This window comes from Oncorhynchus gorbuscha, linkage group LG14 (genome assembly GCF_021184085.1).
Source record: "Oncorhynchus gorbuscha isolate QuinsamMale2020 ecotype Even-year linkage group LG14, OgorEven_v1.0, whole genome shotgun sequence".
Taxonomy (NCBI): domain Eukaryota; kingdom Metazoa; phylum Chordata; class Actinopteri; order Salmoniformes; family Salmonidae; genus Oncorhynchus; species Oncorhynchus gorbuscha.
In genome coordinates this window covers 24,907,522-24,932,024 of record NC_060186.1, presented here as the reverse complement: position 1 = coordinate 24,932,024, position 24,503 = coordinate 24,907,522, and the positions used below count along the sequence as shown (strand labels likewise).

Here is a 24,503-nt window from a genome sequence, read left to right as displayed (position 1 = left end):
TTTAGTAGTGGTTTCTTTGCAGCAAATCGACCATGAAGGCCTGATTCACGCAGTCTCCTCTGAACAGTTGATGTTGAGATGTGTCTGTTACTTGAACTTTGTGAAGCATTTATTTGGGCGGCAATCTGAGGCGCACTTAACTCTAAAGAACTCTGCAGCAGAGGTAACTCTGGCTCTTCTGTTCCTGTGGCGGTCCTAATGAGAGCCAGTTTTATCATAGTGCTTGATGTTTTTTGCAACAGCACTTGATTAAACTTTCTAAGTTCTTGAAATCTTCCGTATTGACAGACCTTCATGTCTTAAAGTAAAGATGGATTGTAGTTTATCTTTGCTTATTTGAACTGTTCTTGCCATAATATGGACCAAATAAGGCTATCTTGTGTATACCACCCCTACCTTGTCACAACACAACTGATTGGCTCAAACGCATTAAGATGGAAAGAAATCCACAAATTCACTTTGAACAAGGCACCCCTGTTAATTGAAATGCATTACAGGTGACTACCTCATGAAGCTGGTTGAGAGTTTACCAAGAGTGTGCAAGGCTGTTATCTTTTTTGGTTACTACATGATTCCCTAGGTGTTATTTCCTGGTTTTGATGTCTTCGCTATTACTCTACATACATAATCATGTATGTTCTACATTGTAGAATAATTGTGAAGACATCAAAACTATGAAACATGAAATAACACATTTGGAATCAAGTTTTGGTTTGTTTCATTACATTTACGACTTTTGTCAAATTAGTCATTGTCTTTTGTTTGGAGAGCTCCTGTCAATATTGAGTAAAGACTCGCATGCATGAAGTTGACCTATAGGCTACCTTGCCTGCGCGCAAACTTAGGCATATAAATGTGCCAATTTGAGGATCTGATAGTATTTCTGATTGGCTTAACGCACCACCACTAATGAGCTGTGGAGCTTCTCAAAGTAATGTTTACTTCTCATCAAACAGCAAGCAAACAAAGTCTGTGTGTATTTTAATTGATTTGAATAATATTTCCAACACTGTCCCTTTCGATAACCACTCGTGAAAGGGTAAAATGTCATGCTCTGATCCAGTGGAAACATAATTTAAAAAATGCCTGATTTACTTCTTATCAGCGCTTGACTTGGACTGAAATAGGTTTTGTTACTCTTTTTACTGGTACTGTTTATTTAGGTGCAGGAGCCAAGTCAAGTACTGCTTCTTGTCCCTTGCGCAAATTGCCTACAGTTGTGTCTGTCCCAAGCTCACTGGCGCAGGAAACTCTGAGGGCCCAGAACATTTTTTACAGGCCATGTGTAGCCAATGTGATTTTATAGGATATTTGTTTTTATCAGGATATTTTCTACCTGCAAGCTGCAATGGTTTTATTTGTTGGTTTTATGTAGGCTATTTTTACATAGTTGGCAATTGCAATAGAAGTTACTTTTTAGGTTTGTATAATTTTCATTTAGATTTGGATAGAATTTTGATTAACCACATGACAATGATTTTGAGCTATGTTATTATAAATTAAATGAAACTTTCACAAAAATGTGCATATGAGAATCATAACTGGCACGCAGATCGGTAGAAATGGTAAGATAAATTGACATTCCACATGAGAAAAGTTGCGGACTCCTTCTGTAGCCTATTACTGGCACCTTCAAGAGAGTAATGGCAGAATCTGAGAAAGCCAGCAAGAGCGAGAGGAGGATGATCTTTTTTTTTTGGTTATCTAGATCTCTGGGATTATTTTATCAAACTGTGAGCTTAAATAGTACGTACACACCCCAACCATAAGCCATGGATAACAGGCAACATCCACACTGAGCCAGAGGGTAGAGCTGCCGCTTTCAAGAGAGGGAGGCTTATAAGAAATCCTGTTATGCCCTCTGACGAACCATCAAACAGACAAAGCGTCAATACAGGACTAAGATCGAAACATACTACATTGGCTCCGACGCTGGTCGGATGTGGCAGTGCTTTCAAACTACTACAGCCTACTAAGGGAAGCAGAGCCTAGAGCTGCCCAGTGACACGAGCTTACCAGACGGGCTGAATAACTTCTATGCTCGCTTCTAGGCAAGTAACACTGAAACATGCATGAGACCATCAGCTGTTCCGGACGACTGTGGGATCACACTCTCTGCAGGAGATGTGAGTAAGACCTTTAAACAGGTCTACATTCACAACACCGCAGGGCCAGACGGATTACCAGGACGTGTACTCCGAGCATGTGCTGATCAACTGGCAAGTGGCTTCACTGACATTTTCAAACTCTCCCTGTCTGAATCTGTAATACCAACATGTTTCAAGCAGACCACCATAGTCCATGTGCCCAAGAACACTAAGGTAACCTGCCTAAATGACTACCGACCCGTCACACCCTTGTCTGTATCCATGAAGTGCTTTGAAAGGCTGGTCATGGCTCACATCAACACCATCATCCCAGAAACCCTAGACCCACCCCAATTTGCACTCCTACACTGCCCTTTCACATCTGGACAAAAATAACACCTGTGTGAGAATGCTATTAATTGACTACAGCTCAGCGTTCAACACCATCGTACCCTCAAAGCTCAAAGCTGGGACTAAACACCTCCCTCTGCAACTGGACCCTGGACATCCTGACGGGCCACCCCCACACTGATCCTCAACACGGGGACCCCTCAGTCCCCTCCTGTACTCCTTGTTCACTCATGACTGCACGGCCAGGGACGACTCCAACACCATCAAGTTTGCCGATGACACAACAGTGGTATGCCTGATCACCAACAATGACGAGGAAGCCTATAGGGAGGAGGTCAGAGACCTGATTGTGTGGTGCAAGGACAACAACCTCTCCCTCAATATGATCAAGACAAAGGAGATGATTGTGGACTACAGCAAAAGGAGGACCGAGCACACCTGCATTCTCATCGAAGTGGCTATAGTGGACCAGCTTGAGAGCTTCAAGTTTGTTGGTGTCCACATCACCAACAAATGAACATGGTGCAAGCACACCAAGACAGTCGTGTAGAGGGCACGAAAAACCTATTCCCCCTCAGGAGACTGAAAAGATTTGGCATGGGTCCTCAGATCCTCAAAAGGTTCTACAGCTGCACCATCGAGAGCATCCTGATGAGTTGCATCATTGCCTGGTATGGCAGCTGCTCGTTCTCTGACCACAAGGCACTACAGAGGGTAGTGCGTACAGCCCAGTACATCACTGGGGCCAAGTTTCCTGCCATCCAGGACCTCTATACCAGGCGGTGTCAGAGGAAGGCCCTAAAAATGTTCAAACACTCCAGCCACCCTAGTCATAGACTGTTCTCTCACGGCAAGCGGTTCCGGAGCGCCAAGTCTAGGTCCAAGAGGCTTCTAAACAGCTTCTACCCCCAAGCCATAAGACTCCTGAACACTAATATTTCTACCTAGACTATTTGAATTTTGGGGGGTATTTTCTTAAAACTCTGTTGTTGGTTAAGGGCTTGTAAGTAAGAATATCACTGTATGGTCTACACCTGTTGTATTAGGTGCATGTGACCAATACAATTTGATTTGATTTAAAGCATCAGACAAGCTCAATTCATATAGTTGTTTTTATTTAAAAAATCATAGGGAATGTCTACAGTATATTTGATGTTTGAAAATACTACCAATCGATTGGTCCAAAGAACAGATGACTTTTGGTCGACAAAATATTTTGTAGTCGGGGACAGCGCTACCACACACTGTAGTATCCCTCAATCATGTGTAGTACTATATATAATGTTGTAGAATACTAAAGTAATTACTACAGTAATGTCTACAAAAACACTACATTTGTTTTAACTATATTATTATTCATTATAGTATATACTACAGTGTTTAATTTGCATATATCCTGCCCATCCCCTTCCCCCACATCCAAATTTGTGTCACCCGAAAGAGAGAATAAAGGGGGGGTCAAAATCAAAAGTACCAGTCAGTATCTGGTGTGGCCAGCAGCTGTATTAAGTACTGCAGAGCATCTCCTCCTCATGGACTGCACCAGATTTGCCAGATCTTGCTGTGAGATGTCACTCCACCAAGGCACCTGCAAGTTCCCGGACATTTCTGTGAGGAATGGCCCTAGCCCTCACCCTCCGATCCAACAGGTCCCAGACGTGCTCTATGAGATTGAGATCCGGGCTCTTCGCTGGCCATGGCAGAACACACATTCCTGTCTTGCAGGAAATCACTCACAGAACGAGCAGTATGGCTGTTGGCATTGTCGTGCTGGAGGGTCATGTTAGGATGAGCCTGCAGGAAGGGTACCACATGAGGGAGGAGGATGTCTTCCCTGTAACACACAGCATTGAGACTGCCTGCAATGACAACAAGCTCAGTCCAATGATGCTGTGATACACCGCCCCAGACCATGACGGACCCTCCACCTCCAAATCGATCCTGCTCCAGAGTACAGGCCTCGGTGTAACTCTCATTCCATCGACGATAAACGTGAGTCCGACCATCACCCCTGGTGAGACAAAACCGCGACTCTTCAGTGAAGAGCACTTTTTGCCAGTCCTATCTGGTCCAGCGACGGTGGGTTTGTGCCCATAGGCGACATTGTTGCCGGCGATGTCTGGTGAGGAACTGCCTTACAACAGGCCTACAAGCCCCCAGTCCAGCCACTCTCAGACTATTGTGGACAGCCTGAGCATTAATGGAGGGATTGTGCGTTCCTGGTGTAACTTGGGCAGTTGTTGTTTCCATCTGTATCTGTCCCGCAGGTGTGATGTTCAGATGTACCAACTCTTTGCAGGTGTTGTTACACGTGGCCTGCCACTATGAGGACGATCAGCTGTCCGCCCTGTCTTGCTATAGCGCTGTCTTGGGCGTTTCACAGTACGGACATGGCAATTTATTGCCCTGTGCACATCTGCAGTCCTCATGCCTCCTTGCAGCATGCCTAAGGCACGTTCACGCAGATGAGCAGGGACCGTGGGCATCTTTCAAGACTCTACCTAGAACTGGCCGCCTGGCCAAACTGAGCAATCGGGGGAGAAGGGCCTTGGTCAGGGAGGTGACCGAGAACCCAATGGTTACTCTGACAGAGCTCCAGAGTTCCTCTGTGGAGATGGGAGAACCTTCCGTAAGGACAACCATCTCTGCAGTACTCCACCAAGCAGACATTTATGGTAGTCCAGACGGAAGCCACTCAGTAAAAGGCACATGACAGCCCGCTTAGAGTTTGCCAAAATGCACCTAAATACTCTCATACCATGAGAAACAAGATTCTCTGTTCTGGTGAAACCAAGGTTGAACTCTTTGGCCTGAATGCCAAGCGTCACGTCTGAAGGAATCCTGGCACCATCCCTACTGTGAAGCATGGTGGTGGCACCATTATGCTGTGGGGATGTTTTTCAGTGGCAGGGACTGGGAGACTAGTCAGGATCAAGGGAGAGGAATGGAGCAAAGTACAGAGAGAGATCCTTGATGAAAACGTGCTCCGAGCACTCAGGACCTCAGGGCAAAAGTTTACCTTCCAACAGGACAACGACCTTAAGCACACAGCCAAGACAAAGCAGATGTGGCTTCAGCACAAGTCTCTGAATGTCCTTGAGTGGCCGAGCCAGAGTGTGGCTTCAGCACAAGTCTCTGAATGTCCTTGAGTGGCCGAGCCAGAGCTTGGACTTGAACCCAATCGAACATCTCTGGAGAAAATAGCTGTGACGCTCCCCATCCAACCTGATAGAGCTTGAGAGGGTCTGCAGAGAAGAATGGGACGAACTCCCCAAATAGAGGAGTGCCAAGCTTGTACCCAAGAAGACTCGAGGCTGTAATCGCTGCCAAAAGTACTGAATAAAGGGTCTGAATACTTATGTAAAATTTAAGAGTACATTTTGATACATTTGCAAACATTTCTAAAAACCTGTCTGATTTGTCGTTATGGGGTATTGTGTATCGATTGATGACGAAAAACAAACCAATTTAATCCAATTTTAGAATAAAGCTGTAACGTATCAAAATGTGGATCAAGACAAGGGGTCTGAATACTTTCCAAATGCACTGTATACTATAGGTAACTGTAAATACTACAGTATACACCAGTATACTACAGCGAAGACTACAGTTTAGTCCGCAAAACACTACAGTGAATATTTCAGTATTTGTAAGATAGTATAGTAGTTTTTCATGTGGGTGGTGAGTCAATGGTGGGAAAATGTCGATAACTTCTCTAAGATACGGCTGTTGTTGTCCTCTTTGCTTGACACACATTCCCCTATGCCATACAATAGTATAGCCTATCACTGCCTATACTCAGAAGATACTCAGGATTTACTGTAGTCTATAAACAATTCTGTATTAGTGCCTAAGCTAGGCTAATAATGACTACTTAATGTTACATTTTATTCTTGGCCTAAATGAAAACAAATCTTACAAATCCTATATGCTTTGAGACACATTCCTTAAGATAATCATATCGGATAAACAGCATGTTTCCTGAGGACCTCAGATTAAAGGCATTATGTTTTATAACATAAATTGTATGTGTGTGTGTGTGTGTGTGTGTGTGTGTGTGTGTGTGTGTGTGTGTGTGTGTGTGTGTGTGTGTGTGTGTGTGTGTGTGTGTGTGTGTGTGTGTGTGTGTGTGTGTGTGTGTGTGTGTGTGTGTGTGTGTGTGTGTGTGTGTGCATAAAGTGTGTACTGTACATGTAAGTAGTTGGTTCTCACAGCTTTCAAACTGCTGTGTGTGTATTTGTGTGTGCGCCTGTGTGTATTTGTGTGTGTCCTGGTCAGTTTATAGGGCTCCTGCTGTTCCGTACGTGCAGGGCTGCATAAATAAGGGCCATGTTCCGTTCAGCATTCTGACCCTTGGCATCTGGCTGCGGGTGCGCTCCCTAAACACTTCCCCACTTCCCCTCCCCTCTACTGGCCTATCAAGGCAGCACACTTTCTCACAGTTCTGTGGTTTCAGACTTGTTTATTCAAGTGGAACTTCTTAGAAGTGCACGGTTTCACTTGTTTGTCATATATCAACCAAACTGTAACAAGTGTACTGTTACCCTGTGGGTTTTGATGCGGCCGATGCATATGTAATTGCGTTGCGTGACTGCACATGCACTTGTGTGGGAGCACAAATGACAACAAAACAATGTAGAACATGAAGATTCAAGCTTTTGTACATGACTTGGTCCTCCTATGATGACGTTAGGAGGACCTGCTGTTACTGGGTATTAGAAAAATTCAAGTGGTTCTGCCCTTGTTATTTTCTGCCTTGGAGTAGAGGCAGGCAGGTTTTTGAGCATATATGGTGCGTTCTCGTTCGTGAAAGAGTCGCATCCAAAACGTGCCGTCACCCGTTTTGGTTTCATTTAGCTATTTCTGCCAAACCCCTCCAGCCCAACTGCTGAACTTAACTTAAAGCAGAAACACTGGTCTGGCAAAGTGTTTCACGATTATAGCAATGGAGCATGATTAGCCACAGCAAAAAGACTCAGATCAGCACAGCCAAAGGTTTCTTCTCCACAGTCCGGCTCCTCCTGTGATGAATAAACTGAAATCCAATCGGGGAGGTGATTACAGTAATGACAAACACAGCATCCTGGCCAGTGATGCTAGTAGCAATACTGAGATGTGAATAAGTAACTGCCTGTCTGCCTGGACTGGGTTGGGCGATTCCATATGGCCACTTGTTTACCTGTTATGTGCATACAACGTAATGAAAAACACCCCCACTCACACTAAGTGCTGGATTAGGCCAAGTGAATGACAGTTATAGAGGGCAGGATAGCTCGTACTGTTTGACGGCTCCCAGAGACCTCACTATACCTGTCTTATCTGGCTTGGGGTCCCTCAGGGTTGCGTAAGTACCCCACTGTGATTAGAGGGCAAAGTGTTTTTATTCAGGCATGTAAAGGACAAATTTGGCATGTTTTTGCAAAGTGATTACTAGTGTATAAGAGTCTGGTTTTGTTAGGGAGCTACCACGGGACCAGATCAGGTGGACTGTTGTGGCGTCGGTCATTCACCCTTAGTTATCTTGATACCCTTTAATGTTAAAAGATAACCTATTATAATAATCAATTACATATTTTGAAACGATGACAAGTAGTAGGACATGAATTGTTACCTGTTCAGATAGAAGTAATGCCCATAAAACGGGTCTGAATGTTTTTTTATTTCCAATATCCACAAATGTTTCACATTTGTTTTTTCCTCAAATGATAGCTTATGTGCACTTTTCTGTGTGTGTAAAATATTACTGATTTTAGATGTGTCTGATTTGACATTTTCTTACATTTTTTGTAAAACGCTATATATCCATTGTTTAGTTTTAATGAAATGCTTGTATGCTGTATATTTGACTGTGATATGTTGTTATCTCACAATGAATGCACTTACTGGAGCATCTGCTAAATTACTATTATGTACTAATTATACTAATACATACTAATTATGTCAAATGTAAATGTTTTACATACAGATCTCATATTACTGGATTAAATTATAATATCATTATATATAAATGTATCATTTGTACATTATTATTATTTTTTGTTATTTGTTACCTTTGACTGTGTAAAACCTAGCAGTACTATTATTATTTCTGAGAGTAAGGCGGATTGATTCCATTTTGCAAAAAAACTCTGAAATGAAACCATCAAGTGATTTTAAACAAATGCATGTCTGTCATTGAACAACCCTATTCCATTATTAGATACCATTCTCTATAAACAATAAAAGCAAATTTACCAACATTTCTGAAAATGGATATATAGCGTTTTCGGGAATGAATCTTTTCAATTGTACAGATAAGTTCGTCCATACCTGAAGACATGTTGATTTCACTGTCCTTGAACACTTCCAGAGACCAGAACAAATCGTCTCTGTAGATTTGGTGTTGATTTACAAAGTGTACATACAAATGTAAAAACAGGTAAGCATTGTAGGTGTAACGACCAAAGACCTGAACTGCATACCAAAGCACCTTGCTTATCCAGAGCCATACTATTTTGTAGTAGACAGGTAGTGGAAGGGAGTCCCTAAACCTTCTCGTGGCTGACTGCAGGGCCCCATCCTCCCTCTGCATTCCTCCCTGTCCCCACACCCCCAGATCTGCAGCCAGTCTCACAGATGGCGCAGGGAGATTGCATTAGCAGATACTTGTCTGTTATTCTTTTCTAATAATCTATCCCATAAGCGACCATAACCGGCCCTACACAGCCAGACAGGGTTGTGCGTCTGAGTCCCGAAGGCACATATACTGTAGTGTGACGGGGCCTGTCTCTCCTTAAACTACATCAGGTGGAGATTACTGACCTAAGCCCAACCACGCAGAGGTTTCATGTCGGCCTAAACACACACTCACTCCATACACACTGTACACTCACAGGTTCACACACATGTAAAGGAGCATGTTCCTCATGAATCTACACTAAATCGACCCCCAGAATTGAGACAGACATGTCATGCGCACGCACACGCACGCACGCACACACACAATTGAATCACCTTTTTTTTCCCGCAAAAGACCCTTGCTACTGTACTTCAATCAGACCTAATACCTCAGACGGGTTTACCTTATAACAGAGCAAATAAATCCGTCTCACAGACAGACACGCTGAAGTCAGGCATGAGCTTAACAAACCTGAGGATGGTTTTCCCCCGAAAGCACCACCAGGCTTTATTACAAATACTATACAGCTCAGAATGAGGCCTGATGCCAATTTCTATAATGTTTTCCTGAATACAAATGGTCCCTCTAAACCACTCTAACTCATAACACTAATTTCCATTTCTGCCATAGGTAATTTACTAGTGCTATATCACTGCCTCGCTCCTGGCCCGCAATTCACATCTGATGCTTTTCATATTAACAGTGTAAGTGCACTTGAGGGACTCGTCTTCATCTCAGAATTCGCCACCGCCGCGCAATCACCATTTAGTTGCAAGACACATCGTAATTCGTCTGTCATGTAGATCGAATATCACATTTTCCACTTGAATTAACTATGTATCTTACCCACTACACTGAGTGAACAAAACATTAGGAACACTTTCCTAATATTGAGTTGCACCCCCTTTTGCCCTCAGAACAGTTTCAATTCATTGTCGGAAGCGTTCCACAAGGATGCTGGCCTATTTTGACTCCAATGCTTCCCACAGTTGTGTCAAGTTGGCTGGATGTCTTTTAGGTGGTGGACCATTCCTGGTCACACTTGAACTGTTGTTGAACACCTAGTAGCTTTGCAGTTCTTGGCACGGTCAAACCGTTGCACCTGGCACCTGCTTTGCATACCCTGTTCAAAGGCATTTAAATCTTGTCTTTCCCATTCACCTTCTGAATGGTGCACATACAGCATCTATGTCAAAATTGTCTGAAGGCTTATTTAACCTCCCCTTCATCTACGGTGCCTTCAGAAAGTATACAGACCCCATGACTTTTTCCACATTTTGTTACGTTGCAGCCTTATTCTGAAATGGATTGAATAAATCTGCACACAATACCCCATAATGAAAAGCAAAAACAGGTTTTTACATTTTTTTTGCAACTGTATAGAGATAAAAACGTATTCAGACCCTTTGCTATGAGACTCGAAATTGAGCTTACTGTTTCCATTGATCATCCTTGTGATTTCTACAACTTGATTGGAGTCCACCTGTGGCAAATTCTATTGATTGGACATGATTTGGAAAGGCACACACCTGTCTATATAAGGTCCCACAGTTGACAGTGCATGTCAGAGCTAGAAACCAAGCCATGAGGTTGAAGAAATTGTCCGTAGAGCTCCGAGACAGGATTTGGTCAAGGCACAGATCTGGGGAAGGGAATCAAAACATTTTTTGCAGCATTGAAGGTCCCCAAGAACACAGTGGTCTCCGTCATTCTTAAATGGAAGAAGTTTGGAACCACCGAGACTCTTCCTAGAGCTGGCCGGCCGGACAAACTGAGCAATCGTGGAAAAGGGCCTTGGACAAGGAGGTGACCAAGAACCCGATGGTCACTCTGACAGAGCTCCAGCTCCAGTGTTCCTCTGTGAAGATGGGAGAACTTTCCAGAAGGACAACCATCTCTGCGTCACTCCACCAATCAGGTTTTTATGGTAGAGTGGCCAGATGGAAGCCACTCCTCACTAAAAGGAACATGACATCCCGCTTGGAGTTTGCCAAAAGGCACCAAAAGACACTGACCATGAGAAACGCAATTCTCTGTTCTGATGAAACAAAGATGGAACACTTTGGCTTGAATGCCAAGCGTCACGTTTGGAGGAATCCTGCCACTATCCCTACGATGAATCATGGTGGTGGCAGCATCATGCTGTGGGATGTTTATCAGCAACAGGGACTGGGAGACTAGTCAGGATCGAGGCAAGGATGAACGGAGCAAAGTACAGAGATCCTTGATGAGAACCTGCTCCAGAGCGCTCAGGACCACAGACTGGGGCAAAGGTTCACCTTCCAACAGGACAACAACCCTAAGCACACAGCCAAGACAATGCAGGGGTGCCTTCGGAACAAGTCTCTGAATGTCATTGAGTGGCCCAGCCAGAGCCCAGACTTGAACCCAATCGGACATCTCTGGAGAGACCAGAAAATAGCTGTGCAGCAACGCTCCCCATCCAACCTGACAGAGCTTGAGAGGGTCTGCAGAGAAGGGTGGGAGAAACTCCCCAAATACAGTTGTGCCAAGCTTGTAGCTTCATACCCAAGAAGACTCGATGTCAAAGGTGCTTCAACAAAGTACTGAGTAAAGGGTCTGAATACTTATGTAAATGTGATATTTCCGTCTTATATTTTCTATAAATTATCAAACATTATGAGGAATGATGGAGGGGGAAAAAATTCATACATTTTAGAACAAGTCTGTAACCTAACTAAATGTCAAAGGGGTCTGAATACTCTCCGAATGGACTGTATACTGATTTGAAAGAGCAGGTGTTTCTAATGTTTCGTGCACTCAGTGCATGTCTTATGGTGTCTAGCCATGGTAGGGGGTGTATTCACCATTTCTCTGACCCTTGGTGCTCCTTAGGAGCTCTGCATGCATTCCTCACTGGACCGTGGCCAGAGCAGTGGTCTTTACTGGCAGGCTTGACTGCATGACTGCGCCACCGCCCATCATGGTCCTGAGATGCAGCCAGGCCTGCCTGGTGGCGCTGGGTCTGGGATCGTGACTGTGACTGCTAGCCACAGTACGACCGCTCCCCTAGCTGCTCAGAATAGTCCAAGTGGTCCATAACATGTTCCTCTCCCAAATGCATATTTTACTGGACTCATTCTCTCTCTTTTTCATTCTCTCTCTTTTTCATTCTCTCTCTTTCACTTCGTTATTTTTCTTTGTAGTTATTAAAGACATGCTCCGGTACTTTGGCGACTAAGAAAGTATTTTTCAAACCTCCTGCTGTGTCAATGTGTAGTTCATACATGCAATCTATGAGCAGAATGAATGCCTTACCTAAATTAGCCACGAAATCCCAACTTTGAAAGCGACTGTTTTCTTGAAGCTGTGCTGCACTATTTTCTCTACATTTTCCACCCACGAGTTCTAGCCAATGAGCTTCAGCCCCTCACATTTGAGTGACAGCTAGCAAGAGACCTGCCCAATGTAGTTGTAGGGTGGGCGCAACATTTACATTTACATTTAAGTCATTTAGCAGACGCTCTTATCCAGAGCGACTTACAACGGCTCAGTGGACACAGCAGAGAGAGAGATGATGTGGTGCACGTATCGGTAAATACGTATGTGACACAGTACACCATTTTCGGGTACCACTTTTGGTTTGTGAGTGCTACTTTCAGAACTACTGTCTAAAAAGTATACAAAAGTAATGGAGCATCTCTTTAATTTGAACATAATGAAATGTATTATCATTTCTCTCTGTTTTTTCTTTTGTTTTTATTACTCCTCTCTCCCCTTTCCCATCCTTCTCCGTCCATCCACAAATTACAATTCTAAATGCAATCGCGTGTTAACATGTTTTTTTGATGGCTACGATTAAAAATAGCTATTTTTATTTCTCAATCTCAACTCCCAACCCGCCATTCGAGTGCATAGGCTAAAGTCAACGGTAGGCAGGCTATGAGCCCAACACCAACCACTTTACAATGTGAGTTTGAGGCAGTATAATTGTTTGAAACCTGAACGTTTTACTTTCCTTTGAATAATGAGGAATGTCTGTCTTACTTTGTGGAGGCAATTGCAAGACTCTCTCTCACTTCACCTCACTCTCCCTTTCCCATCATTCTCCATCCATTCTTCAAAGCTAGGCTTGGGGTGTTCACTTTCTGTAGGTACGCTCTCTCGCTCTCTCTCTCTCTCTCTCTCTCTCTCTCTCTCTCTCTCTCTCTCTCTCTCTCTCTCTCTCTCTCTCTCTCTCTCTCTCTCTCTTTCTCTCTCGCTCTCTCTCTCTCTCTCTCTCTCTTTCTCTCTCTCTGTCTCTCTCTCTCTCTCTCTCTCTCTCTCTCTCTCTCTCTCTCTCTCTCTCTCTCTCTCTCTCTCTCTCTCTCTCTCTCTCTCTCTCTCTCTCTCTCTCTCTCTCTCTCTCTCTCTCTCTCTCTCTCTCTCTCTCTCTCTCTCTCTCTCTCTTTCATTCTCTCATACCCCCTCTCTCTCTCTTGGTTTCTCTTTCACTCACTCTCCCTTTCCCATCATTCATCAATGCTGGTCTGGGCTTGGTGTCTGGTGAGAGCTGTCCCTTAGGCACGTTCTCTGTAGACCAAACGGGTGCACAATGACACAATGTCCTCTTGTTCTGAGCAATGCGCTGCAGTCAACACGTGTAACCTTTGTGGAACACTTTGTGAGCTTGAACCGTATTACCCTTATCAACCTGAGTCAGACAGATTGGATGGAGATTACTCTACCAGCAGACCTTTGAGGCTGGCAAGAGGGCATTACAAGGATGAATGTACATGCATTGCAATTCAGAATAGATCTCCCAGAGGACTCAATGAAAAGGTCAAAGATGTGGAAGATAAATTTACTTAGAGAATAGAATGGCAGGCGATTGTCGTGTTTGACTGGTTGTCTCCCCCCCTGACATGCTTCAAGGTCTGAAAACAGCCATAGCCACAAATGAGATTGTTTATCATGATGATAATATCCTACCTCCCTGCCCCAGTAGTACTGACTTCACACATGGGGGAAATCTGCTCCATGATTCAACACAGCACCAACACAGAAACGGCATCTACACTGAAAACCCAATTACGGAAGTAAGGGGTAAAGCCAAGTTCATTAATGCAAACGTTCCAATAAATCCTGTCCCACAGTTTGCTGCAATTTAAGGCAGTTGCCATGGCTACCATCAAAGCCAACTGAACTCTAACCAACTCTGAACATGTACCAGCAAGACGCCCAGTAGTAGTGACTATGGCATGGACTCGTGTGCGCTGCTCTGCCTTCTTAACAACACTATCAACAAGGCAAGTCCTACAGGCCCTAGTCTACTGTTCAGTAGTGTGGTCAGGTGCAACAAAGAGGGACTTTGCAGTTGGCTCAGAACAGGGCATCACGGCTGGCTCTTAAAAGTACACGGAGAACTAACATTAATGACATGCATGTCAATCTCTCATGGCTCAAAGTGGATTTACTTCATCACTACTTGTTTTTGTATGAGGTGTTGACAAGCTGAATGTACCGAGGTGTCTGTTTAAAATACTTGCACACAGCTCAGACACCCATGCATACCCCACAAGACATGCTACCAGAGGTCTCTTCACAGTACCCAAGTCCAGAACAGACTATGGGAGGTGCACAGTACTACATACAGTAGAGCCATGACTACATGGAATTCTATTCCACATCAGGTAACTGATGAAAACAGTAGAATCAGATTTTAAAAAACAGGTAAAAATATACCTTATGGAAGGTATATGTGAAGAGACACACACAAAGGTACAGACACATGCATACGCATACTGTCATGCTGGTGAATGAGGACCCAAAAGCGACTTGGCGAAAACAGAGTATTTAATCCAGAATAAACTTTACAAAACAAAAAGCATAATACTACACGTAAAGACAAGAACAGACTGGAGACTTGATCGAGAACTGCAGGTTGCCTCGGGAAGGCACTTGAACCTAGCAGACTCAGACACCTGCTCACCACGCAGCATCTGAGGAAAACACGACACGACAGGGCAAAACATAGACACAGCACGGTGAATTATACATGAGGATCCGACAGGGCAGGTACGGGAAACAAGGAGTGAAATAGGGACTCTAATCAGGGAAAAGGATCGGGAACAGGTGTGGGAAGACTAAATGATGATTAGGGGAATAGGAACAGCTGGGAGCAGGAACGGAACGATAGAGAGAAGAGAGAGCGAGAGAGTGAGAGAGGGAGGGGGAGAGAGAGGGATAGAAAGAGGGAAAGAACCTAATAAGACCAGCAGAGGGAAACGAATAGAATGGGAAGCACAGGGACAAGACATGATAATAAATGACAAAACATGACAGTACCCCCCACTCACCGAGCGCCTCCTGGCGCACTCGAGGAGGAATCCTGGCGGCAACGGAGGAAATCATCAATGAGCGAACGGTCCAGCACGTCCCGAGACGGAACCCAACTCCTCTCCTCAGGACCGTAACCCTCCCAATCCACTAAGTATTGGTGACCCCGTCCCCGAGAACGCATGTCCATGATCTTATGTACCTTGTAAATAGGTGCGCTCTCGACAAGGACGGGAGGGGGGAGGGAAGACGAACGGGGGTGCGAAGAAAGGGCTTAACACAGGAGACATGGAAGACAGGATGGACGCGACGAAGATGTCGCGGAAGAAGCAGTCGCACAGCGACAGGATTGACGACCTGGGAGACACGGAACGGACCAATGAACCGCGGAGTCAACTTACGAGAAGCTGTCGTAAGAGGAAGGTTGCGAGTGGAAAGCCACACTCTCTGGCCGCAACAATACCTAGGACTCTTAATCCTGCGTTTATTGGCGGCTCTCACAGTCTGTGCCCTGTAGCGGCAAAGTGCAGACCTCACCCTCCTCCAGGTGCGCTCACAACGTTGGACAAACGCTTGAGCGGAGGGAACGCTGGACTCGGCAAGCTGGGAAGAGAATAGAGGAGGCTGGTAACCCAGACTACTCTGAAACGGAGATAACCCGGTAGCAGACGAAGGAAGCGAGTTGTGAGCGTATTCTGCCCAGGGGAGCTGTTCTGCCCAAGACGCAGGGTTTCTGAAAGAAAGGCTGCGTAGTATGCGACCAATCGTCTGATTGGCCCTCTCTGCTTGACCGTTAGACTGGGGATGAAACCCGGAAGAGAGACTGACGGACGCACCAATCAAACGACAGAACTCCCTCCAAAATTGTGACGTGAATTGCGGGCCTCTGTCTGAAACGGCGTCTAACGGGAGGCCATGAATTCTGAACACATTCTCGATAATGATTTGTGCCGTCTCCTTAGCGGAAGGAAGTTTAGCGAGGGGAATGAAATGTGCCGCCTTAGAGAACCTATCGACAACCGTAAGAATCACAGTCTTCCCCGCAGACAAAGGCAGACCGGTAATGAAGTCTAGGGCGATGTGAGACCATGGTCGAGAAGGAATGGGGAGCGGTCTGAGACGACCGGCAGGAGGAGAGTTACCCGACTTAGTCTGCGCGCAGTCCGAACAAGCAGCCACGAAACGGCGCGTGTCACGCTCCTGAGTCGGCCACCAAAATCGCTGGCGAATAGACGCAAGAGTGCCTCGAACACCGGGATGACCAGCTAACTTGGCAGAGTGAGCCCACTGAAGAACAGCCAGACGAGTGGAAACAGGAACGAAAAGGAGGTTACTAGGACAAGCGCGCGGAGACGCAGTGTGCGTGAGTGCTTGCTTAACCTGTCTTTCAATTCCCCAGACTGTCAACCCGACAACACGCCCATAAGGAAGAATCCCCTCGGGATCAGTAGAAGCCACAGAAGAACTAAACAGACGGGATAAGGCATCAGGCTTGGTGTTCTTGCTACCCGGACGGTAAGAAATCACAAACTCGAAACGAGCGAAAAACAACGCCCAACGAGCTTGACGGGCATTAAGTCGTTTGGCAGAACGGATGTACTCAAGGTTCTTATGGTCTGTCCAAACGACAAAAGGAACGGTCGCCCCTCCAACCACTGTCGCCATTCGCCTAGGGCTAAGCGGATGGCGAGCAGTTCACGGTTACCCACATCATAGTTGCGCTCAGATGGCGACAGGCGATGAGAAAAATAAGCGCAAGGATGAACCTTATCGTCAGACTGGAAGCGCTGGGATAGAATGGCTCCCACGCCTACCTCTGAAGCGTCAACCTCGACAATGAATTGTCTAGTGACGTCAGGAGTAACGAGGATAGGAGCGGACGTAAAACGTTCTTTTAGAAGATCAAAAGCTCCCTGGGCGGAACCGGACCACTTAAAACACGTCTTGACAGAAGTAAGAGCTGTGAGAGGGGCAGCAACTTGACCGAAATTACGAATGAAACGCCGATAGAAATTAGCGAAACCTAAAAAGCGCTGCAACTCGACACGTGACCTTGGAACGGGCCAATCACTGACAGCTTGGACCTTAGCGGAATCCATCTGAATGCCTTCAGCGGAAATAACGGAACCGAGAAAAGTAACGGAGGAGACATGAAAAGAACACTTCTCAGCCTTTACGTAGAGACAATTCTCTAAAAGGCGCTGTAGAACACGTCGAACGTGCTGAACATGAATCTCGAGTGACGGTGAAAAAATCAGGATATCGTCAAGATAGACAAAAACAAAGATGTTCAGCATGTCTCTCAGAACATCATTAACTAATGCCTGAAAAACAGCTGGCGCATTGGCGAGACCAAACGGCAGAACCCGGTACTCAAAATGCCCTAACGGAGTGTTAAACGCCGTTTTCCACTCGTCCCCCTCTCTGATGCGCACGAGATGGTAAGCGTTACGAAGGTCCAACTTAGTAAAGCACCTGGCTCCCTGCAGAATCTCGAAGGCTGATGACATAAGGGGAAGCGGATAACGATTCTTAACCGTTATGTCATTCAGCCCTCGATAATCCACGCAGGGGCGCAGAGTACCGTCCTTCTTCTTAACAAAAAAGAACCCCGCCCCGGCCGGAGAGGAAGAAGGCACTATGGTACCGGCGTCAAGAGACACAGATAAATAATCCTCGAGAGCCTTACGTTCGGGAGCCGACAGAGAGTATAGTCTACCCCGAGGAGGAGTGGTCCCCGGAAGGAGATCAATACTACAATCATACGACCGGTGAGGAGGAAGGGAGTTGGCTCGGGACCGACTGAAGACCGTGCGCAGATCATGATATTCCTCCGGCACTCCTGTCAAATCGCCAGGTTCCTCCTGAGAAGTGGGGACAGAAGAAATGGGAGGGATGGCAGACATTAAGCACTTCACATGACAAGATACGTTCCAGGATAGGATAGAATTACAAGACCAATTAATAGAAGGATTATGACATACTAGCCAGGGATGACCCAAAACAACAGGTGTGAAAGGTGAATGAAAAATCAAAAAAGAAATAGTCTCACTGTGGTTACCAGATACTGTGAGAGTTAAAGGTAGTGTCTCAAATTTGATACTGGGAAGATGACTACCATCTAAGGCAAACATGGGCGTAGGCTTGTCTAACTGTCTGAAAGGAATGTTATGTTTCCGAACCCATGCTTCGTCCATGAAACAACCCTCAGCCCCAGAGTCAATCAAGGCACTGCATGTAGCACCCGAACCGGTCCAGCGTAGATGGACCGACATAGTAGTACAAGATCTAGATGAAGAGACCTGAGTAGTAGCGCTCACCAGTAGCCCTCCGCTTACTGATGGGCTCTGGCCTCTTACTGGACATGAATTAACAAAATGTCCATCAAATCCGCAATAGAGGCACAGGCGGTTGGTGATCCTCCGTTCCCTCTCCTTAGTCGAGATGCGAATCCCTCCCAGCTGCATGGGCTCAGTCTCAGAGCCAGAGGAGGGAGATGGTTGCGATGCGGAGCAGGGAAACACCGTTGATGCGAGCTCTCTTCCACGAGCCTGGTGACGAAGATCTACCCGTCGTTCTATGCGGATGGCGAGAGCAATCAAAGAGTCCACACAGGAAGGAACCTCCCGAGAGAGAATCTCATCTTTGACCACTGTGTGGAGTCCCTCCAGAAAACGAGCGAGCAGCGCCGGCTCGTTCCAGTCACTAGAGGCAGCAAGAGTACGAAACTCTATAGAGTAATCCGTTATGGATCGATCACCTTGGCATAGGGAAGCCAGGACCCTAGAAGCCTCCCCACCAAAAACTGAACGGTCAAAAACCCGAATCATCTCCTCTTTAAAGTTCTGGTAATTGTTAGAACAATCAGCCCTTGCCTCCCAGATAGCTGTGCCCCACTCTCGGGCCCGGCCAGTAAGGAGTGAAATGACGTAAGCAACCCGAGCTCTCTCTCTAGAGTATGTGTTGGGTTGAGAGAGAACACAATCTCACACTGGGTGAGAAAGGAGCGGCACTCAGTGGGCTGCCCGGAGTAGCAAGGTGGGTTATTAACCCTAGGTTCTGGAGGCTCGGCAGGCCAGGAAGTAACAGGTGGCACGAGACGAAGACTCTGGAACTGTCCAGAGAGGTCGGAAACCTGAGCGGCCAGGTTCTCCACGGCATGGCGAGCAGCAGACAATTCCTGCTCGTGTCTGCCGAGCATGGCTCCTTGGATCTCGACGGCAGTGTTACGAGCGTCTGTAGTCGCTGGGTCCATTCCTCGGTCGGATCCTTCTGTCATGCTGGTGAATGAGGACCCAAAAGCGACTTGGCGAAAACAGAGTATTTAATCCAGAATAAACTTTACAAAACAAAAAGCATAATACTACACGTAAAGACAAGAACAGACTGGAGACTTGATCGAGAACTGCAGGTTGCCTCGGGAAGGCACTTGAACCTAGCAGACTCAGACACCTGCTCACCACGCAGCATCTGAGGAAAACACGACACGACAGGGCAAAACATAGACACAGCACGGTGAATTATACATGAGGATCCGACAGGGCAGGTACGGGAAACAAGGAGTGAAATAGGGACTCTAATCAGGGAAAAGGATCGGGAACAGGTGTGGGAAGACTAAATGATGATTAGGGGAATAGGAACAGCTGGGAGCAGGAACGGAACGATAGAGAGAAGAGAGAGCGAGAGAGTGAGAGAGGGAGGGGGAGAGAGAGGGATAGAAAGAGGGAAAGAACCTAATAAGACCAGCAGAGGGAAACGAATAGAATGGGAAGCACAGGGACAAGACATGATAATAAATGACAAAACATGACACATACATTGTGATTTTGTTGTTGGTATTAAACATTTTGTATTGTAGATATGTACAGTAGTGGTGTAATAATGTTAAATGATGTACTGTTTTATGTTTAGTTTTATATGTAATGTAAGTGTTTTAAAATGTTTGGACCCCAGGAAGAGTGCTAATGGGGATCCCTAATAAATACAAGTGTGTGTGTGTGTGTGTGTGTGTGTGTGTGTGTGTGTGCGTGCGTGCGTGCGTGCGTGCGTGCGTGCTCTATCTGTTGTGTTTATATCTCCCACTCTGCTCACCGTCTCTCCCTAAGGAACCCAATTCCATTTGGCTATTACAAAGCAGAACCTTCAATTCCACATAAATACAGGACATCCCTACCTCACATCTCGGCATCATCATCTCCGTCCCCATTAAGCATTCCTTTTTATGGCAACACTGATGAACAATTTAAAGGGTGCATTAGCATATTGGCAGTGAAGCGATCACCATTGGGCCTGAGCGATTGGGATTGTAAAGCACAAAATACATTTAATACACAGCTTTGGCGTGATCCACAACCCACAGGGAGCATTACTCGGGCAGAAGGACTCCGATTTGGGAAACCGATAACAAAGTTAATGGCTGGAATAAGCGTGCTAATGCTGCAGCTCTATAGGGCAATGCTGCTATGAGCCGTTGCCTGGCTAAAAACAGTCACATCATCACAACTTGCACTTCTATGTTCATGATGAGCAGTAAATAGGTTGTACAGATAGGTGCATGCAGCATACGCCTGTGGCTGCTCACATAAGCCGTTATTGACGCTTTATAGTTCTTGTACACTCTTGTGCCCTTCAAAGTGAAGTTATACCAAAACATTTACATTACATTTAAGTCATTTAGCAGACGCTCTTATCCAGAGCGACTTACAAATTGGTGCATTCACCTTATGACATCCAGTGGAACAACTACTTTACAATAGTGCATCTAAATATTTTAAGGGGGGGGGGGTGAGAAGGATTACTTTATCCTATCCTAGGTATTCCTTAAAGAGGTGGGGTTTCAGGTGTCTCCGGAAGGTGGTGATTGACTCCGCTGTCCTGGCGTCATGAGGGAGTTTGTTCCACCATTGGGGAGCCAGAGCAGCGAACAGTTTTGACTGAGCTGAGCGGGAACTGTACTTCCTCAGTGGTAGGGAGGCGAGCAGGCCAAAACAACAAACCTGGTGCGTCAGGTGCCAGTGCATGTGATGTGGGCACTTCGACGTGGTATGAGCGAGGTTTGTGTCAGTCTGTCCCTCAATAAACCGATGTAGAAATAGATCGGCCCCTGGTCCAGTGCCACTACTGTGGCTGAGCAGTATGCAGTGAGCCCTTGGTCCAGTGCCACTACTGTGGCTGAGCAGTATGCAGTGAGCCCTTGGACCAGTGCCACCTTGGCTGAGCAGTGAGCACAACAACACTTTTAAAGAGAGCAGCTGTAGCCTTCGTGTCGCCGTGACCACGACAGCTCTCACTGAGTCCTGAGTTGTGCCTCAGGTCGGCTGTCTTACATAATGCAACACTTCCATGGCTCCAAGTGTGTGTGTGTGTGTGTGCGTGTGCGTGTGCGTGTGTGTGTGTGTGTGTGTGTGTGTGTGTGTGTGTGTGTGTGTGTGTGTGTGTGTGTGTGTGTGTGTGTGTGCGTGTGCGTGCGTGCGTGCGTGCGTGCGTGCGTGCATGCATGCGTGCGTGCGTGTGTGTGTGCGTTACTGTCTCAGTCCACAAGCTGCACCAGATGGCTGCTCTCCAGCCCAGGGGTGTGTGTGTGTGTGTGTGTGTGTGTGTGTGTGTGTGTGTGTGTGTGTGTGTGTGTGTGTGTGTGTGTGTGTGTGTGTGTGTGTGTGTGTGTGTGTGTGTGTGTGTGTGTGTGTGTGTGTGTGTGTGTGTGTGTGTGTGTGTGTGTGTGTGTGTGTGTGTGTGTGCGAAAGAGGGTGAATGATAGTATTGGAGACAATATGGTTACAGTGCATGTGGCTCAGTTGGTAGAGCATGGTGCTTGCAATGGCAGGGTTGCAGGTTCGATTTCCATGGGGAAAAAGTATAAAAATGTACGCACTTATAAATGACAAAAATGTAAATATACGAATATCAACTCAATCAACACCTAGAACCTTTGCCAGAGGTTTCTAGACGTTGATTCATTGAGAACAGCTAAAGTCCATTGGAAATAACTTTCAACAGCTCATGGACTTGTCAGGCTGAAGCAATGAATTCAGACGAAAGCATCAAGATGTTACCATTCGCCAAACTGTAAATTACAATCAGAGCATTCAGAACAGTTACCAGCCATTTGAAAGAGAACTTAATTTACATCCCTCAGCCCAGCCAGCACAGATCCATCCAAGATAGCCAACCTACCTGAATCTAAGCTGAATGAATCTTTGGGGAGGGGGGCATAATATCCCTGCATACCTGCCTTCAGTTAAAGAGTGGAATTTTCTCCCTCTTTATCTTAATCATAGCAAGATGGGATACAATCCTCCCGGGTCCCTGATGGGTTACTTGGCCCTGTTCCCAGAACAGTTTGTAATGAGAGGGATTAGGCTGCGTTAATTGGATAGATGGTCCAAAAAGATTAGCTTCTCTGACTCTGACCAGCGTTCCTTTGTTCGCCCTCCTCCTATGGCCTTTGAATAATGGAGCTTTTTTCCTCCTTGTAAATAATGAGCTGCCTGTAATCTTAACGTGTTAATGCGGTGACAGATACTATCGGTCTGGGCTCTGAGCAGTTACAGCTGCTGTGTTGGACTTTGGAAAGGCTCTACGATGGCTGCTGTCGTTGCAGTTCGACTGCTTGAGGTCTGGAACTTGAGTGACAAAGTCAGTAATTGAAATACAGTATGCATGCACCAATCTCTGTGATTTCATATATATGCTAAAGATATATTTGTAACAAATATCCAGGTCTCTAAAATGCCCAACTGGCAACAGTTTGTCTGTCTTCACAGTGTAGTGTAGTGTCATCAGCAGTCCGTGAGGCACACGCCACTGGACACTGACGTCAATTTAACATCTATTCCACGTAGGTTCAACGTCTTTTTATTGATATGACGTGGAAACGTTAATTCAACAAGTGTGTGCCCAGTGGTACAGATGTTTTCTTCCCGTTTCTATCAATGTTTTGGTCGAAGCAGATAATGTGAAAGTCAGGGTGGTAGAATGTGCCCTTACTTTTACTTTACCTTGACATCAGCATGTTGTTGGTTTTTCCGTTATCTCATGTCCCACTTTGTTTTGACTTTCTCCAGATCCTTCAAGCCAGACTTTGTCCTGATTCGCCAGCATGCCTACAGCATGACTCCGGGCGAAGACTTCAGGAGCCTGGTGATTGGCCTTCAATACGGGGGAGTCGCCAGCATCAACTCCCTGCTCTCCATCTACAACTTCTGCAGCAAACCCTGGGTGGTGCGTGATCCATAACCTGCCTCCTCACCACCGTTCCACCCCCCATCTTACCCCACATAACGAGGCCCTTAGCGGCCACCTCAGACTGATTTATTTGGGCTATTAAAAGTAGCCATAACACCTGTTTCTGAAACAGCCAGACCAGGGGCCTCCAGTAAGACCCGTTATTATTCACCCTGTTTTAACAGCAGAGAGGCGGCCAGGCAAGGTGCGCTCGAGCTGGAGCTGGAGCCGGGCCAAGTTACATTTGTACCATGGCTACAATCTTTAGAACCCAGACAAAACATGTTGGCGGTAGTAGACAAAACATTCCAGGAACTTACCTGTTTTAAAGGTCAAAGTTTCTCACTAAAAACATTTTTAATGGATAGGGCTGCATTCAGCTTTCAAGGTGTCAGTTTTTTTGTCTCCAGATAACTACAGATGTAGTATAAGACACTTTCTATCCCGCCGTCTATATACAGTAACTACTATAGCTTGGTGTCTCGTGTTTTGTTTCTGCTTGCAGTTTTCCCACATGATTGAGCTCTACCACTCCCTGGGCCCAGAGAAGTTCCCACTGAATGAACAGACCTTCTACCCCAACCACACCCAGATGGTGAGCGCCTTCCTGACACACTGTTTGTTTATAATGCGTGTTCTGCTTTACTGCGTTACCATCTGCATATAGACGTAGCACTCGGAATGAATGAACTCTGTATGTTTTCAGATCATCTTGATTTTTGCCCTTGTGACACTTGTCTTAACTTGGGGTAGACAAGTGTCACAAGGGCAAAAGCGGGAAACAGTGAGAAAGTAAGGGGAAAACACAGACCACTTGAAGGATGTTGTCCTCAAAGTAGTCATAACAAAATAATTGTTATGTCTCAGTGCAACACTATGGGCATCACAACACTGAAGCCCATGGA

At 45.9% G+C, this 24,503-nt stretch overlaps 1 protein-coding gene across 1 annotated transcript in view; it reads left to right on the top strand.

Moving 5' to 3' along the window:
* LOC123994679 (synapsin-3-like) overlaps positions 1 to 24,503 on the top strand; it is a 143,338-nt gene that overhangs the window by 56,591 nt on the left and 62,244 nt on the right. Inside the window, exons 5-6 of the mRNA XM_046297577.1 lie at positions 23,439 to 23,595; positions 24,104 to 24,193. Coding sequence (XP_046153533.1) covers positions 23,439 to 23,595; positions 24,104 to 24,193 — 247 coding nt within the window. The remainder of the gene's footprint in view (positions 1 to 23,438; positions 23,596 to 24,103; positions 24,194 to 24,503) is intronic.